Genomic DNA, 19,521 nt, shown 5'->3' on the forward strand with positions numbered 1-19,521 from the left:
CATGCTATTGGAAAGAAAAGTCTGTGCTAAGACTGCTTCTAAAACATCTTAGTAACTTTGGGTAGATCTTTCTAACAGAAAAAAATGGTTTGGGGTTTTTTAAAGCATTTTTTGTAAGCAGTTTGCAGATATTTTATGCTGAGTTTTTTGAGGAAGCTGCGTGCATTTTCAAACAGTTGTTCAGAGACCTCTCTGCAGTTACTAGCAGGATTGGCTCTTACCACTGTCATTCCCTTAACAATGTCTACTGACATTCCACTTTTGTCTTCAAACCAGATGTCATCCATTACGGAGAACATTCTCTCCACAGGTGCATTAGTGTCTCTGCATGCCAAAACAAATTCAGCAAGGAGCAGGAGATTCTAGAATGTATGGTATTTTTTCTAAATTATTTACAATTTTCACCCATCTTTCAGTGAGCTTTCTGCACCCAAAACCCCATGACTGAGGGAAGAGGAGAAACCTCCATTTGAAGGCAGACTTTCATTTCAGAATGCATAAAGGCTCCATTATTTAAAAATAAAATAAAAATGAATTTATCCTCCCTGTGGTTTTGGGACTATGTTCTGCATGCTATTAAGAAGATGGAGGAACTGGGTTTAAGAAGAAACTCAGATTTGAATACCAGTGACCTAGTAAACAAAAGTTTTAGAGATGTGTTTAGCACTGAAGGGAAAAAATACTCTTTTGACGAGCAGGCTTCCATAAATCTATGTAACTAAGTTAGTCCAAGTAAATTGTGATACTCAATTTGCAATTCTGAAACCTAGAGGATTTAAGCCTCCATTACATTAACTGAGGCTGCACTGCAAGTCAGAAGTGAGTCCACTGAAATACCCTTTTATCAGTGCCTTAACACTGGACTGTCTTAACGAGCATAGCTACAGTCATAACTGCATGAAAGGCAATGGGACAGGGACCTAAATTTTCATGTCAAATGAGATTTCTCCTGCATTATACTGTTCATGTTTTTCACCTAATGTCTTCCACTTACTCTGGTCTTATCTTGGGAAGGTTAGTGCAGAGTAAGCTAGGATCTATACTTAAACTGCAAATCCTTTTTAGACATTTGTAGTTTATACTAAAAATGCTATTGTGTGGGATAATGTAGGAGCACTTCCAGTGCTGTTAAATCATACATTCAGCAATTCTTCCTGAGTAGAGGCCTATATATTCAGTGCTAATTACTGCTGACACTGCATGGATGCAGTTGCTGATGGCTGTGATATTAGTGTAAACAGAGTCTGTAATTAAAAGACCATGACTCTTCCTATACAAACATTTCTTCCTGAGTATCTCAAGCAGTGACGCATATTTCAAAACCTGCTCAGTATGTCAGGGAAAAATTGAAGGAACACCTCAGGTGAAAGCACACAGTTTTCAGATGTTCCTAACTTTCAAATGACAACAGTATTTCTAACTTGAGTTTATGAAATTTTAGAAGTAAATAATGTATTGTCTCTCTTACAAATCCCTAACCTCTCCTTTTGCTATTCTTCCTTGTTATGGGTGGCAAAAATTGATAGGGCCACTAGTCTCAGGCAGTTAGAACCTATGTGTAATATCCCATATCCTTGAGATTTTTTTTTCTCCAAAGAAACATAATTTTTTTTTTCTGTTTTTTTAATCTTCAATCTTACATCATGCAATTTTCTGTGACTGAAAGAGCCAAAAAGTAGACCCTCCTTATTGAAACCCAAGCTTTTCAAAAGACCTTGAAAACTTCAGGTAGACAACATGTGGGGCAAAATAAATTAGGCTTTCTGTGAAGCAGGGAAGTGGGACAGCAAGTACTTTATCTACTAAATTCCAGATACTACTGAACCATCACATCACTCTTCCTTATGGTGGGAAAGAATTCTCATTTTTTTATTCTTTCTTGCAGGAGACTGAGGTGGCTTACAAGGTTTTATTATTGTAGGGGAAAGTGATATTATTCTTTATAATAAGCACAAATTAATCTCCTCTCATAAGGGGATTTATTATATGCCATTCAGATACATAACTTCTATCTCTGGACTAGGAAAAATCATGTAAGAAGTTGCAGGAATGTACATGGTTCTCAGTGAGGGGAAAAGGTGACAGTGCTCTCGGAGCCTTTCCTGCTCACAGCCTGTTAGGTTGGAGGGTTATTATTATTCTTAGAACCAGGGGATGTGGACATCTGTCAGCTTTTTTCCCTCACATGTGCAGCAACTGTGTGTGGTCCTCTAAATGAAACTATTAGCTATGCAGTTCTCTATTCATGTACCAATTCTGAGCGTGCTGAATTTGTGCCAATTAGAAAGTATTGTCTTATGGGTGGGTGAAATGGGGATACACAAATATCATATTAAAGTAAACAATTGCTTTAAAATAACTTCTTTTTCTTAACTTTCTCTCCAAATTTTAAATCTATTCATTTAAAATGAGAGTATATACTAAATTAACAGGTTTGTTTTTAAAAAGCAAGCTTGTTTTACAGCAGCATGCTGAACTGGATGATAATCACTGTAAGAACAGCTGCTGTGGGAGGTCAGGGAAGTCAAAGAAGAGAAAAAGTAACCACTGCCATAAGAAGTTGGGTGATCTCTAGATGCAGTTGATTTAGTTCACAATGTCTACATTACTAAGAAGACTGCATTAATAAAGACTGCTGGGAACCAAGGTTTACATTCAAAAGTTGTTAGACACATAAGGATAGGCCACTATACTCATTAATAAGTATCCTGTGATTGCACAGGTGTTTACTAAATACTTGGGAAATGTTCAGCTGATGCACAACAAACACCCATATGCTTCATAACACTGAATTAAGAGATTTACTTTGTTTACTGGGTTAATTAACTTTTCAGATTAGGGCAGCCTTCAAGATTACATTGAAAACAGAGCCACTGGAAACACAAATACTTTACAGCATAAATCCTACAGCAGCACTATCCTCATGGAAAGCCATCTCAACAACCATGTCTAGGCTGAATGTAATGCCCTTCTGGGGTCTCAACATACAGTATGAACCATTTTCTATTAAGGGGAAGGAAGACACACTGATCTGACTTCCCTGCCAAAATAACTCAGGTATGCCACTTCACATCCTCTGCCATTTTTTGTTGCTAGATGTGTAACAGTGTCATCTACCATGCTGTACAAGTAATATATGTTAGTTAAATGGATTTTTCTTTTTCAATTATCTAGCAACATTTTGTCAATTATCTAGCTGCTCACATTGGCAAGACTTGTCATAAACTTCATAGATCTGTCAGATTCCTATAATGATGGAACATATGTTAAGAAGAGCCCCAAATCCCTTAAAAAAAAAAAAAAAAGGAAAATCAAACATGTGGCCTAGACCAAAAGATATTTAATGCATGTACAATGAAAGGAATCTAGTGATTTTTGAATTCACTGGTCACAATGTCACTCTCTCTTTCATGTTCTTGCAAGTAGTTCCTCTACTTTTAAAGCTAAAAGGCCATCTTCTCTCCTATTAGCTTTTGTTTTAACACAGTCCTTTCATTTCCCCAGCAGAACACATCTTTTTCCACAATCCAACTGCCAAGGGAAATTTTCTTTAACTACCTGTCTCTCAAAGCCACCCCAAACCTTGATATTACCCTCAAGAGATGTCTGACAATTTGGGGATTTTTTTCAGATTTTGATAAGACATACTATTTGACACATTTTTCAAGATATTCAAAATAGATTTTATAAAATCTTCTAGTTAGCCTGTAAAAAAATAACTTCTGAATGCTAAAGCACTAAACAGACATTACCAATTTGCCAGAGGTAGTCTTAACACACTTTTGGAGAAAGAGATAATATGCTATTAAGCATACTAGTTTCCTCATTAGTTTTATAAAATAGCTCTTCTTCTATTTGTTCACTAATAAAAAGACTCATACTCAGAAATGTGAGCTACCAGAAGACAAAAAACCTTGTAAATATAGTAATAATTTTCTAATGGTGATATCCTTTGACTCTGGCTGAATCAAAGTAATGTGAAAGTGAACTTTTACATTACCTTTAATCATTCAAACAACCAATTGCCACCTCACCCACAAAACCTCTACCATACAAAATGAAATGAAACTAGATAAATATGGTCAAAGCCCTTGTCATCTGTGTCTTTTCTGGTACTGACAACAAATTACCATGAATTTTCTGGCATATGACTACTTCATAATTCAATGTAGAATACAAGACACAACATGTTAAAATAATTTAGCAAAGCAGACAATACTTCATGAACTCATGAGTAAGAAGTGATTAAAAAAATTGTAACTGTACCAATGCAGTTAGGTAGATGATGTCAAATGTTCATATTCAGACAGAATACATCTGAGGTAGCAAGAACATGTCTGAAAAGAGACATTCTGTTCATCACACAGATCTTGGCAACCAGCCTCACAGCTCAAAACAGAGGGTCAATAGAAGCTGCTTTAGACTCCTTTCCCAAGGAGATACAGCGTGGCCAAAGAGAGATGCCCACATGAGACAGCCCTGTCAGTCATCCACCTGCATTCTCTCTTTTCCACAGGGATAATTTTAACTATGAGGTAAATAAAATGAAAAAAATACAACAATTTATCTAGCTGGGATAAAAAACCCTGGCATTTTCATATGTTTTACTGCAATCTTTTTTGCTTATTCATTTTTATTAAATTGACTTTTTAATATATACCAAAATCATAACTCTGAGACAATCCTATTGCAAGAGAATGAAATGCATTACTAGGGGTCACCACTCAACACAAAAATTAGCAGATGATCTTAATTTTGAATACTCTAAATACACATGTTTTAAAATTTTTATCACAACAAGCAATGTTAGAATTTATGTTTAGTGTTATTTCTTTCACGAAGGAGAAATTATTTCATAGAGGTCTGATCAAAGCGACCTCTTCATTCTTTATATTCAAACAATTCTTTTGGTACAATATAAGCAGGAAACTAATACATTGGAAAATTGAAAAACACATCTATTGCAGTCACATATCATGACTTCTTCCCTCCAGTAGATGTCCATAACGCAGAAATTTTTCTTTGCTTTTTATGTTAATACTGGTCTGATGCTTACTTTAAAATACAGGTTATTACAAAGTAATTGAAGAGTGTGCTGTCTTACTTTATTTACTCCCAGTTAGAGCTTGGTGCTCATCAGACAAAGTTTTACAAACCTGGACACATATATAAATAGTGACATCACCACAGTGATATTTGAATTAAGTCTTTGTGTCTCACTATAGAAAAGGCTCCATAGGATGAAAATACTAAAAGTAGGCATGTATCTCCTCATGAATGGATATCTAAATAACTATCCCTAAATATTTTGGCAATTCTATAGCTGAAAAGCATTGTCAGTATATATAAGACTAACCATAAAGATTTTTACCTGTAGAAAATGATAGTTTAATAAATTGTTTCAGACAGAGCTAGATTAATCAACTCCATCACCCCAATTAATTATACAGCAATTATTTTCTGATGTTTTAAATGTCTTCTGATTACGTCTTGCTCAGTAATTCTCAAGGTGCCTACATCTTAATATTATTTCCGATGTTATAACAAAAATTGCTGATTGTTTCTTACTAGCATAACTTTTTCAAGCTCTAAAGACTTAATCATCCATTTTATCTGTTCTTAGGTAATGGTTCTAAACATCCCTAAGCTGGCAAAGAATATTTTTAACAGAATAAATATAAAAACTCAAGTCGTGAATAACTTTTTCCACATAGCCTAGAGAAAATGGCCACCTATGAGAAATGTTTTACTATCTGTAGAAGGTCATATAAATACAAGGTCACTTGCACTCTATAAAGCTTTCTGCCATTATTTCTATAGGTCTGTGAGCCATTTGGGATCCTGAGGTCCTAAATTTTCAACTAATTTTTCATAAGAAAATAGAGTTGAAATCAAAAAAAGCATGAAGTAGGAGGTCAGTAAGGAGAAACTTAAAACTTTAGAAGGAAAATTACATCCCCAACTATATCCAGAGTCCACATAAATGGGGCGGGGGGGGGGGGGGGGGGGGAAGGGGGGCAGGGCTTTCTAGAAGATACTATTTGCTCTATTTGATTTTCAACACGAACTTACAATTTAACATGTGCCTCCTTGTTGACCATCAAGGGGTTTAGCAGGTCTGTAAAGAAGAGATGAACATACTAGGACTCCATCTGAAGCATCCAAAAAGGATCATTTACAAACTTTAGAGGAAAAGGCAGGGAATGGTGATCAGAAAAAGTAATGAGAGGATCAATTCCAGTGCACTCTTTTCCAGTAGAGGCGAGAGTTCCTTTGTGTTTTCACTTGACAATGCTGATTTTGCCCATGGGTGGCTATTCTGAGGCCCTTTCCAAAAAGTAATTCCCCAGCAGAGAACTCTTATTTCTGAGACTGAATGAGGAGCCTCTAGGACAGGACTACAGGGTCAGCTAAGCCTATGACTGAGTGAATAAGAGAGATGAAAATAAAACTAATTACATACTGACTGCCACATAAATACAATATAAAATTGTACTTCTTAACCTTGCATTCAGCAACCAAGCCCTCAGATTTTAGCAAATGAACTTTAGATCATAAATTCTTAAATTTTTTAGAGTGCAAGGTCTCGACAAGCCCCTGCGCAACCTGATCCAATTAGACCTGCTTTGAGCAGAGAGGGTAGGTCTAGATGACCTTTGGAGGTCTCTTCCAACCTAAATTATCTTTGGGCCTCTTATTCTTCAAGCAGGAAATGTCCATTTGATCTGTGTTTGTAAAGCACCTAGTGCCCAAGACCTTTGGGTGTTACCACAGAAAAAATAAATAATAATCACTAACTGCCAATTTGCTCATACACTTGATATAAAGCATTACAAGGAATGGTTTGGTCAGGTTCACATTATTTATTGGATTCTGAAATTACTGGGGTTTTTGCAAGGATATAATTTTTCCTTAACTATAATAGACACACAAGAAAGAAAAACATAGAAGATACAAAAATATCATCTCTAATCCATTGCAAATCTATCCCTGCTCTAGTCCATATTTTGAAAAAGGGTTTCTTAATGGTTGGCAGCTGAATCCCCTGAAAACCACAAGCCAGCCTTTCTGGTAAGATGAAGTTATTTAACTAGTGTCCAGAGCTTTCTTTATATAGTAACACACATAGAAAGTATTTACAAGTTCCACTGAGGATGTGCAAACCAGAATAAGAAAATTCAGCTCAAGCTCATAATTTTACTATTTCTACAGTGCTAACAACTATTGAAAAGATGTGTCTGAATACTGACAAGGAGGATGATGGGACAATGCCTGAGCCCCACACAGGGGATCTTTAAAATTGTTCAATTAGCCTCATGCAGATTTCTACAGCATGGAATGCAATGCCAAGGGGAAAACAAAGCCAACATGGGGACTTTAAGCTGTGCCTTCTCAATATCAGGGAAAGAAGCACAGCCAGAAAATGTATTACCTGCAGGAATCACCCACTGGGGCTATAGATAGGTAGCACAATTTAGTGCTATCAAAAATCACAACATATACAATAAGTGGTGAAATTTGTACCTACTTGGATTTTGCAATTAAGTATATACCTCTGCTTCACTGCTATTTTTCTGATGTCAGATTTCAAGGACTTTTGATGGTAATAAAAACCCACCCACTGACACATACGAAAGATAAGCAGTGTGTTTGCAACCCTGCCACCTGGAAATAGCAGGTCCAGAAATAGTTGGCGCTAAACTTTAAATAAAATGATAGAATTCTTTCAACCTTTCTACTCTCACTGTGTAAATGCGAAAGTAGTGTAAATCTTGTTGACAGTTATTGCCATATCTATTGGCACACACTCAGCAGCAGTTTGAGAAGTGTTGTGCAGCATGGCTAGTGCCCATTACCTGTCTCCCCATATTTTCTTACAATTTATTTTCACCCCAGCAGGCAGCACCTCACAATGCCATTAATTTGTTGCGCAGCTCATTCTTTCCAACACGAACTATTTTACAATGTCTTCTTATAAACAACCTGGTGGTTCACTGGCAATGCTCAACAGCGTCAGGAGGGAGGTTATGATTTAAAGGCAGCAGGTAAAAAATTGAGCAGGTCACAGAGATGACATTGTTTGACCAAACCTTCTCTCCTCTAATTTCACTATCGTCAGCACAAGTGCACAGAATCACCAGATTCACACTTGGTCTCCACACTATGAGCCTGAAACAATGCCACTATCAAACAGCTCTTTTTGTTGGTGCTTTTCCTGTACAGCATTTTGCTAGCTGACTACAGTTACAAGAAAACAAATGGAAAAAGAAGGAGAAAGAAGAAATCTTTAAATTGATTTTAACAGCAAGTATGGAAAACCCCACCCAAAGCCCTATCTCCTTGCAGAGTAATTAGGCACCAGTAAAATACTTGCATGACTCCAATATATATTTATAGCTACTTGTATTTGACTGCTTTGGTTAATACAAGCCTTTGCAGAGTGAAAGAGAAAACCCCACCACTAAGAGATAAAATTCAGTCTTTTTAATATAACAAACTGAATCTCACATTTCTGTCTTACTACACTCTAAACACTAATTTCCTCTTGTAAATTTTACTTCTACCTCCAGTAAGTAATGCAAATGTATATATACAGAACCTGAGATCTTACCAGGTTCTTAACATCATCAATATTTTTAGAATATTTTACAGATATTTTTATCAGTAATACTAATGTGTGCATTAACTGGAGCTGTCTCTCCTGTTGTTACTCAAAATTAAATTGCTGTCAATCTGACACCTTTTGCAGACACTCAAGGAACTTGAAATTTTCTATTAACAAGTAATAGAAAACTAAAATGGATCAGAGGATATGATTATGTGTTACAGCAGCCAAAAACGATCTGCTAGGCTATTCTATTTTTATTTCTGTATCTTTAATCTAAAAGATTCCGGCACCTGGGGCAGGGTTAAATGAGCAAACAATCTGAGTAATATGCTATCAGTATTCCTGGGGAATGCTTGTCTGCCATTACACAAATTGAATACTGCAAAATGGTTATTGAAGCTTTTCATACAAAGGTCACAATATAAAAACAGATCTTTGGCATCAAAAATTTCTTAATGTTAATCTAAGGCATAAATGCAACTATACAAGTATCAATCACGTGTAAAGAGAGCCTGAAGGGGTTAAGCCTGTGTCAGTCTTAAATTCATGGAACCTTTCTACTTAATTTTAAACATTTTCCATGTGCTTGCAATGTTTTCTAATAACAGGCCAATTCCTTCACTCACACAGGAATCTAAATTGCAATAATCATATGCATTCCTTCTCCCAAGAAAGGAAACACCTGTTGCAGTTGGCTAATTGCTGACTTTTTGTAAGCTTTCAAAAGAAAACTAACATTTACAAATAATTTATACCTGAAAAACCTCAGAAGCAGAGAAACACATGAATTTTAAAACTGATATGAAACTCATATGTTGAGGTAGTAACAGATGTTTTCACTTTGTTAATTAAAGAAAAACTCTGTATCATAGTATCATTATAGGATATGGTTATTTTATAACTAAGATGGGGCTATTTTCTGTTCCATTTCACTTTTGCAATAATTGTTATTCATGCCAGTATACAGCATGAGAAAATAAAAATTAAGCCCTAATAAGAATGAGAATTAAAAAAGGGTATGTGTACCTAAATCAATATACAATGTAGAAGATATATTCAATGAGGACTTTAAGACATTCATTCACTTGTTTCTATGGAATCCTTGGTGATTTTGAAAAAAAGGCACATATTTCCACTATTACAAACCTCAAAGGGTGATTTAAACCTATCTTTTTTAAAAATACCTACACATGCAGTCATATTAGTAGTGCTAAGACTTGCCAAGACTTGCTAATCATTTCCAGCCTTATTCTAATATACAAAAAAATGTGAAACTCTGCCCTAAGCTATGGTACTTTATTTTTGTTCACATAAATCCAGTCATTTCAGTCATTTCACTCAAAAGGAGCAATAGGAGTTATGCCTTGTGCTAATGCTTTTATACAAATATCTAAATTTGAGGCATGACATCGTACATTTAAATAACAACTACTCATCTGCTATATCTGCTGTTATCCCACTAAGCTGGACAGGTTGGTTGAAACATGGTAGCAAAAGTATAGTCAGAACAAGATCAACATGGAGGAAAGACTACAAGAAAAAGTTCAGGAAAAGCAAACTTATACTTCTCCTGCCACATACAAACGAGATAGTTACAGAGCTTCACATCCTGCAAGGTGTATTTTCAAATAACAGCCAAGTCTTTCCAGAGAGTGTTTCAGGAGGCAGGATAACCACTGCCTTCAGTATTAGAAATGGAAAAACAACTATAAAAAGGAAAAAAGCCTGGGTAAGCTGATCAGGTTTTGCTAAAACAAGAAATGGTATGTATTACTAAGTCTGCAACAGATAAGAGAAAAAAACTCCAACAAAATATGTGGATATTGCGTTCATGTCCCTTATCATTTATGTCTTAACTAATGGCTGTCATACAGGTAAGTGTTCATTTACCCAGGTTAATGAGGTGCAAGGCTTAGGAAGGGCTCCCAGCAAAGCCAGGTTAAGCACTGGGAATACTGTGGAACAGGTCACCTGAGCCTCCTGCAGACACCTGTGCCACAGCCCCTGCACAAGGTGCACATTAGGGCACACCCCTCCTTCCAGGTCAGCCAGACCCGGGCCAAATTCACCTTGAATGCTGCAGAGGAGCCTGAGCTGCTCTAAGCAGCTGGCCCAGTATGAGAATGCACACCAGCAAGGTGATGTTTCCCCTCTAGCAGCTGAAGTGAGCCCCAGCAGAATAATGCAGTAATGCTGATAGCAGAGAACTTGGTTTGATTATTTGGAGGCCACATTATTGGTGTATCCTGAAACAATAAGTAACTTCCTACTTCTTGTTGCTACTTAACATGCCATCCCTCCCACCCTCACCTTTTTCTCTGTAGGAACCAATTTACTGTGATTTTTTTTTTTTTACAATAGCTAATTTCACCTACTGCATTTAATGTCATAGGAGTTATACATGTAAAGCCCTGTACTTAGAGATAAGATAGTCCTTTATGCCATTTTAATCAATCTTTGTCATGGGTATGTTACTTAATAGCTCTGTCTTCCTATAGAAAATGAGCAACTTAAGGGAAATGAAACTTTTCAAAGATACATTTTCCTTCTGGCAGACTGTGAAATACACCATAATTATCCTCTTTCGATGAATAACGTTTGAAAGAAAATGAACATTCTGTGCACCAAAAAATATAATACAATGACAATCTCAACTGCCTTGTAAATAAAAGGAAATTGTTTTTCTACTATGATCTATATTGCACAGAAACATATATACATGCTCGATAAATATAAAACCAAATCAGACTATTAAGCTATTTTTTAAGGTCCTATTAATTTCTAATAACAATAAACTCAGTATTTCACAGCCAAAAGGCATTGTATGTATATTTCTGAAAGACTGAAACTGTGTTATGAATTATGGGCTCTATCCTGCACACTGATGGAACTACTTGTATAAGCGAAGCTTGGACAGAACACAGCCTCTTTTAAACAGAAGAGAGGGAAAGATAATGGCCCCCCAAAACTTTATTGCTGGAGGTGGGAGCATAGGGGTTAGTGGGGGTGGAAGAGAAAACAGGAAAAGGTCTTTTCAATAGCATAATAAAATCATGACATTCCAGCCCACATTCCATTCAATAGCATAATAAAATCATGACATTCCAGCCCATATTTTCATATTAGGAAAACTGTACTATCCTTAACAGCTTGGTAAATGTTTGAACTGAGATCTTACAAACTAATGGTGCTATGCACAATTTAACTGAACAGTTAGAACAAAATGCCATTCAGCCCTTTTTGATATTGGAATGTGTCATTCCAGTAAATATGTCATTCAGGAGTATGAAGCAAAAATAAGAAGCCAAGGACACACAATCTTCATATTAGCTAATATGAAACAAAAATATTTGAATACCAACATTTCCCTCAGTCCAAGTTTTGAGTTAGGAAAATTACAGCTAAATTCGTTAGTTCAGGAAAAATGTGATGTTTGTGTCTTACATCCTTTGGTTTTTAATTTTGCTTTTCCTTCTCTCTTTCCCTCCCTCCTCCCCCCCCATTTCCTCCCTAAAACACTGCCTCTAGAGGTAAGATGCTACCTTAGATACTTACTTGAATGCAGGATAAACACTCTTTTCCTGAGGTGACTCTATCTACTGGCTATAGGGTTGATATTTTAGACACTGAAGTTAATGCCACACTAACTTTAATAGCTCCCACAATTATTTCATTTACTGTAAATAATACACACTCCCAAAATAGTAACAAAAAAATCTACACAGAAGTATGTTGCCTTTAGTTAAGTTTCAGAATAGATGTGGAACATGTGTGGACAAGAAAAGAAATACTGTTTGAATAAATTTATAGTTTTTTTCTAATGCTTAGACTAATGTTTAAAGTTGAATATCTTAACATAGACTAGCTATGAAATAGCTCTAATTAGTTTTTTTTTCTCTGTGGTAAGGTGCTAATGTCTATGTTGTAAAAAGCTGTCTAAACAAGATACAAAGTAAGGGCTATTACCTTATGTAGCCATGACATCATCAATAACATTTAATAAAAATATTATTATAGAGAGTTCATTATGCATGCCTTACCACGTCAAAAATAACCAAATGTCTACCAATAATGAATATACACTGTGTATATTTAGTGTATATATTACACTGACTGTGTATATAGTGTACAGTTTCAACTTTTTCAACAAGGAAAGGTCACCTAGCCAGAGTACAGGTTATGAAAGACCTCCATAAATTAAATTAGACAGCTAGCTCACAAAGTTATAAGCTGTTTAGGGAGCATGTCAGGAATCCTCTATCTATAGGGAAGCATCTCTCTCCCTGTAGAGTGGAATTTGACACCTAATAAGAAAGGCATTTTCTATTCTCTTAATATTTATGGATATTTTGAAGTGTTTTAAAGGCCTTCACAGCCTCTGCATGTTTTGAACTGCTTTTAACTGCAGTGAAGTGCCTGCATACACATTATTCCATTTCCAAAGCTTCTGCATTTCCATTCAGAAAGTCATAATGCAGTTATTAAAAGAGATTTCCACACAGAGTTATTGAATCATACTGGTAAGCTTAGTTTATGCCTAGGTGCTGTGATATAAATGCACATTGTCTTGAATTCATCTAATAGTCTGTGGAGTGACAGCTCCCTGTAGCTCTTAACAAGGTGCACAGACCAACTTGGTAAGGACTTGGTTAAGTATCAGTGCTGGTGATGTACAAAATAAATATGAAAAAAGTATTTCACTGAAATATTTATATTCTAAAGGCTTCATAATACGTATTGTCTTCAAGAATGAGTCCACTGAGGTGAGTGGAACCACTCATGCAAAAACAAGTTCCATATATTTCTGCCATTAAATATGAAGAGACTAAAAGAGATCCCATTTCAGAATAGGGCTCTAACTGAACTTCAACAATGAAATCAAAGCATAACAACTTCCACCCCAAGGGAAACTTCATTTAACAAAAAAGTTTACTGGAGAAATTTAAAAAAACCTAAAACCTCCTTTTTGTCACAAAAGGTTTTAAAATTTTATTTAGAATTTCTGTGAGGAAGAAAACTGTTTAAGACTTGACATAAGGGGTATATATTTTTCATGCAAGACATGTTGTCATAATTTAACTTGTTTTAGATGCAATTTGCAACCAAGTAGTGCACTTATTTGCATTTATGTTTCTCAACTCATAGTTTTGTTTCAATGCAATATGTTAATCTTTTCAAACTACTGACTTTTGGCATTTATCAGTATCTGTGAATATCAAAAAAGAAGTCCTATCTAAATAACGGGTAGTTCACAATAACATCTAAAATCTGTAAATGGCCTGTGGATAGATGTATCATAGATGTACATACTAGAAGATTTTAAATAAAACAACAATTGGAAACATTGCAAGTGTGAGATTCAAAATGTCAAAACACTAAGTCATCTACTTTCACAAACTGTCACATATACCTGTAGTTACATTTTTTCCAAATGCATTAACATTTTAAAATAGAAATTGAACAGATAAATTAGAAATTAAAATTAAATTAAATCATAAAACCCACATGAGTTTTACCCTAATAAAATGTGATGAAAGACCCTCTCTACTTCTGCACAGGAGCTGAAATGAAATCTGTAGTACTTTTTCCACTAACAAGGATTATGATAATACTTAGTATGCTACAGCTAAATATGTTTGTTTTTTTCCAATTAGTAATAAGCTAATCAGACAAATACATTTTCATACATGTTTTATATTAAAATATTACTAGTTAGAAATGCAATACACACGCACACATATGCTATGACTGCTGAATATTTTTCTTTAGCATACATGCACAAACCCCTAATAAGTAGTGTATATTTTGAACCACTCAATTTCAATACATTGTTTTTCAGACAACATGCACATAATCACATTGTTTCCTAAGCAGACACCCATTTGATTACTTAAAGTGCAAATTGTGGTCTGGCTATGGTGTGTGCAGAGGAGGATAATGTGAAGGGCAATGAAAAGACAAGCATTTTTACATCAACAGGTGGCAATGCTAAACAGGAAAGAAAAGAAAGAGGGGAGTGGAGTTGGAGAAATATACCTTCCCTGCATTGTGCAGATACCTAAGAAAAAAAAAAGATTTGGCAGAAATTTGACCCTTTTTCCTGCAGTGATGATCATGTTGCATGTACATGGCTTGCACACGAGAGCATGGGAAGATAGCAGCAGGACCTCACAGAGGCTTCTTGGGCAGTTTGAGAAGTTCTCCTTGGGACGGCTCAACATGCTCCAGGGCAACAAACTACCCTGAGTGAGGAGACAGCTTCCAAAAGTCCATGCAAGTACCCCACCTAAGGGCTCAGAGTCCTAACCTTCAACTCATGTATTTACGATCAAGTTGTAAAATGAGAAAAGCAGAGACAAGAATACAGATTGATGCACAGTTGTACTGCAATTGAAAAAGTCTAAAAGTAAATGTGCATCCTACTTAGAAGTCCCATAAAAAAATGAGATGTAAAAAAACAAATACAATTCAACACCAAAATCTGATATATATATATATATATATATATATATATATATATATACATTCACATATATAGATATCCATAGGAAAACATGAGGATTGATTGCTCTCTCCTAGGAAGTGCAGTTCTCAGTTGTCAAGTGATTAGACACTTTATTTGGACATAAAAATAACTACAAGGATGTTCATTCAGAATAAGTTAATAAACAGAAGTTAACAAGCCGGTATGTATTTATCATGGTTCCCAACACAGCAATACCTATCTCTGCACCAGGTATTAATAGCTTACAAAATGTTTTCTTCAAACTAAAGAGTACAATGTGCCAAAAATACACAGTGCCTAAGAAAATAATCAGCTAGTGAAAAACTCATAACATTTTCAAGTGAGAGTCAGTTATTTCCCCAGTGAGTAGATTCAGATTTATCAAAACTATTTGAGAAGCGTAGACATAAAATTGATTGAATTCCATTATTCAGCAATAATCTTGAATTCCGAGTTGAAGGAGCACATTCAGCCTAAGAATCTGTCCTAGCAAGTAGAATTGACTGTTTTTTGCAGTACAAGATAGGAGTGGGCCCATTAAACTAATCAGTTGGTTCTGACATGTTCACCTTCATTTCTGAGTTTTACTTTGGGTTGTTTTAACCTGGTTTCATGGACTAAACACACACTTGCAGCAGAGCATGTAGCTCCCATCCCCACACACCTCACACCTTTAAAAGGAATCCACTTTACATGCTCAAGACTGCTCAGTGTTGCAAACTGGAACAAAGTAAGGGACCACTCTGAAATCCAAGAAGGATTTCACTCCTGCTCAGCACTGGAATGCTAGTGAAGATGCAAACAATAATACCATCTCATAGTACTCAGTGATGTGAGAGGTGATCTAGTTTTGGATATTGAGAAGTCAACCTCTGCTTTAAAACTGCCTTTGGATAAAGCTACTTCCATCCACAGTGCATACAAAGTGATTTGAAACCAAGTAATGAGAACAGTTTTTCTAAAGTAAGGTGCTTAATGTCTGTATTATGAACACTTAGACAGATAACATGGGAAATTCTATTCAGTCTTTAATATTTTTATTGTAATTTTATTTTATCCTGTCCAGGAAAATGGAAATTGAGTGTTGCAACGCCCTTTTAATACATCAACTATAGTCAGAAGATTGAAATCACTGTTAAATGTGTATCAAAGAGGCACATAATTTCAATAATTAAAGGAAGTGATAATGTCTGTTTCACTACTATCAAGAGGATAAATGTCCTGTCTCCTTGTGTTCAGGAGCAAAACAAAAGGAAAAAATTGGGTGAGCCCTTTACCCAGCAGCCTCCATCCTTAAACATCAGGGCATAACACAGAATTGTAGCACACTAAGCAGAAGCTTTGTGCCTGGTGAGACTTTGGCTGACAGAGTGAATGGCTAAGTCACACTGAGACACTGAGAGCATAAGTAAAATTGCTAGCGCCCACAGAAATTGAATGCTAGTACTTATTGCAGTCTCTAAGCCATAAAAAACTACTTTACTCCTAAACTTTTGTCATCCGGATAATTTAGCTGAATTAAAACTAAAATGTGTAATAATGAACAATGTTATAACTAGTGACTTAAAAATTACTGCTGATGAAATGTAAAAATAGGATATTCAAAACTAGGAAAGGGATCCCAACAGAATAACAGTTAAGTCCTTATCTTTATAAAGTCTGAATAATGAGGAGAAGCAAGAAGCTACTCTGAAGCAAAAGATAATCCTTTTTGTAGGGTAAATAGAGAAAAACAAACAAACAAAACCCAAACTGTTCATTCCTTTGGTGTGAAGAAAATGATGGCTTATAATCACTCAGGCTTGTGACGTGCAGTCAAGTGTTACAATGCACAGTATTCAGATTCTCAGAGAAGAACAGCGATTATTATTTATTATTGGTTTTGTCAAGAGTTATGTTTAATAATAAAATTTAGTAAGTGCATCTAATCACCAGGAAAGTATATGAACCCTGAAAAAAATGATCATGCCTGTGCAAGCCAACTACAGCATATGTATTCAAGGATTCATACAGCATTACAACATAGTAACATAAAATGTATAGATAGCTTGCTCTTTTTACTCTGAAGTGAGTTCCCTCGCCTCTGGCCAAAGCTTGTTAGAATCAGGGCACAACTATCCCCAAGTAACTTAATGTCAGTTTCTTAATTGACATTAAGAAATACTATAAATGCTCAGGAAGCACCTTCCAACTCCAAAATCTCCAACTACTTCTAGACTGAATGTCCCAGTAGCCAGCAGTGCCACATGGTGTGATTAGTCTGCTCAAGAGGTAGTATCTGAGGCAGGTTTCCAAGTGTAGAGACTGAAATTAGCAGTACATCTTTGTTTGTGCCCTTCTGGCAGTATTTCCCACCAGAAAAGCTAAATGCACAGGAAAGGAAATATCTAAGAACTGTCTGTCCTTTTCCTTGACAAGGTCAATTATATAACCAAGTTGACATTATGTAGCCAGATAGCCTGTATCAATCTGTAAGCTTACCTTGGCACACAAACTTCAATTCCTTGGCATCTATAACGGTGGTTCTTTTATCTGACCTCTTCTTTTCTGTCCGACGGTGGCTTCGTCTTTTCTTTGTCTCTCCCCAAAGATTTGATCCACCATGCATGCTTGGGATGTTTAGAATGGCAATTCCTTCCAGAGAGATATTGATTAAGTCCAGCTGAATTCCATCACACTGATTAGAAAGGAAGGGAAAAAAAAGGAAAAAAGAAAAGAAGAGAGAAAATAGTAAGAGAGAAAGAAAAATCTGAATGCTCTTTTTCTCAGATATTTTTATTCAGCAATTTATCATTCTTAATACTGCTAATAGTTTATTCAATGTTTACACCTAAGAGATATACTTGTATCTGAAAAGGAGGTATGAGATAAGAACAGATCATTAATCAGAAGGTAAAGTAAGATTGCTATTCAGCTTTTGATTGCCTAAGTGTGGGACCATTTGGTACTGTCTTGTTATCTGATAACTATTCACTGACCAAGTGAAATATATTTCTAGCTTCACTACAGATATTAGCAGAAAAACATTTATACTACCAAAATTTCTTTATCAATAACTGATTTTTTGTTGCCTTTTCCACCTAAATTTTCTGCCTTATGATTTTGCAGTGAGACTTGTAATTCTTGCAACTGAGTCCCTTCCCCAACAGATGGAATACAAAGTCCCTGCAGGCAGAGAATACATAGACTTATGGAAAAGGTTCTAAGCAAGCCCCAGGAGCACAGAAGAGGACACAGGTATTCATTTCAATCCAAAGGCACAACAAGCATATCAGCATAGGGCTATGGCAGACTAGTGGCTCCTAGCAATAACTAAAATCAGTAGAAATGGTTACAACAATTCCTGATGCAGCTGCAGCAATCCTTACCCCAGAACCTTCACCAACCAGTTCTCTAAAATATGCATCACTGCTAAGGGAAAACACAGGCTGTGGAGCTAAAGAGGAGGCATCAGTGATCTAAAACCTTTCCAAGGCTCACTGGACACACAGAGGTAATCTTAGTCTACGGGATAGTCCCTTCAGTGATGGAATCATACTCATCTTGTGTCACTAGTGTGTATTTCTCATGCTTCCTACAGCAAACCTGGACTTTAAGACATTTTATACAAGCATATTTCTATGCCAAATCTGGCTTCCAATATAAAGGGACCATATTTTTCACTTCTGGAGAATGGCTCAGGGATCTTAACATATCAGCCTGCCCAGCATTAAACTGCAGCATTTTCTCAGGTGGTTGAACCCCAGCATTTGCAAATACAGCTCACCTGAGATACACTGGATGAGGTGAACCCAGCTTAATACACCTAGCCTTCACTGGCTGTAATTTACTCAAGCTACGTCCTCCTCTCTACCAACATTAGGAAGTTCTTAGCACATATAAAATGTAGCAAAATACTGAAGAAACTCCACAGGAGAAAATAAACCACAACTTCACGTTACTACAGTGGAACCTGCAGGTGGAAAGCAGAGCACCCAGTTCTACTCATTAGTTAATTGAACCAGCCAGAGCTGCCTAGGATTCATGTACTGGCACCCTGGCTAGAGATGGAGTAGCTTCATTCCTCACAACACAGATAGAGCGTATGGACATCCTGACAAGTCTTACAGACCATAGTGTAGAGCAGCATATTTTTAAAACATTTGCTCCTATTCCTGCAATGTTCTGCAGGCTTGTAGAGGATCCAGTCATCCATTTCAAATTCATTAAGGGTATTATTTTGCAATTCCAACACACAATAATCAGGGAGAAAATGGGAAAAATAATTAAGCATTCCTCAGTAGAAGTCCACTGACATCTTGCAGCTTGCTGCTCTGTGGGTCACTGGCACTTCTTCCTCTCTGCCTAAAACTTTATTGCGGCTTTGAAGAAGAAAAGCCAAGTACAACACAAGAAAAACTGTGAATAA

At 36.1% G+C, this 19,521-nt stretch overlaps 1 protein-coding gene across 4 annotated transcripts in view; it reads right to left on the minus strand.

Annotated features, from left to right (window-relative positions):
* DGKB (diacylglycerol kinase beta) overlaps window positions 1-19,521 on the minus strand; it is a 329,266-nt gene that overhangs the window by 57,996 nt on the left and 251,749 nt on the right. For all 4 annotated transcript variants that reach the window (XM_059473663.1, XM_059473647.1, XM_059473654.1 and 1 more), the window contains one exon: window positions 17,595-17,790. In XM_059473663.1, coding sequence (XP_059329646.1) covers window positions 17,595-17,790 — 196 coding nt within the window. The remainder of the gene's footprint in view (window positions 1-17,594; window positions 17,791-19,521) is intronic.

This window comes from Ammospiza nelsoni, chromosome 1 (genome assembly GCF_027579445.1).
Source record: "Ammospiza nelsoni isolate bAmmNel1 chromosome 1, bAmmNel1.pri, whole genome shotgun sequence".
Taxonomy (NCBI): Eukaryota; Metazoa; Chordata; class Aves; order Passeriformes; family Passerellidae; genus Ammospiza; species Ammospiza nelsoni.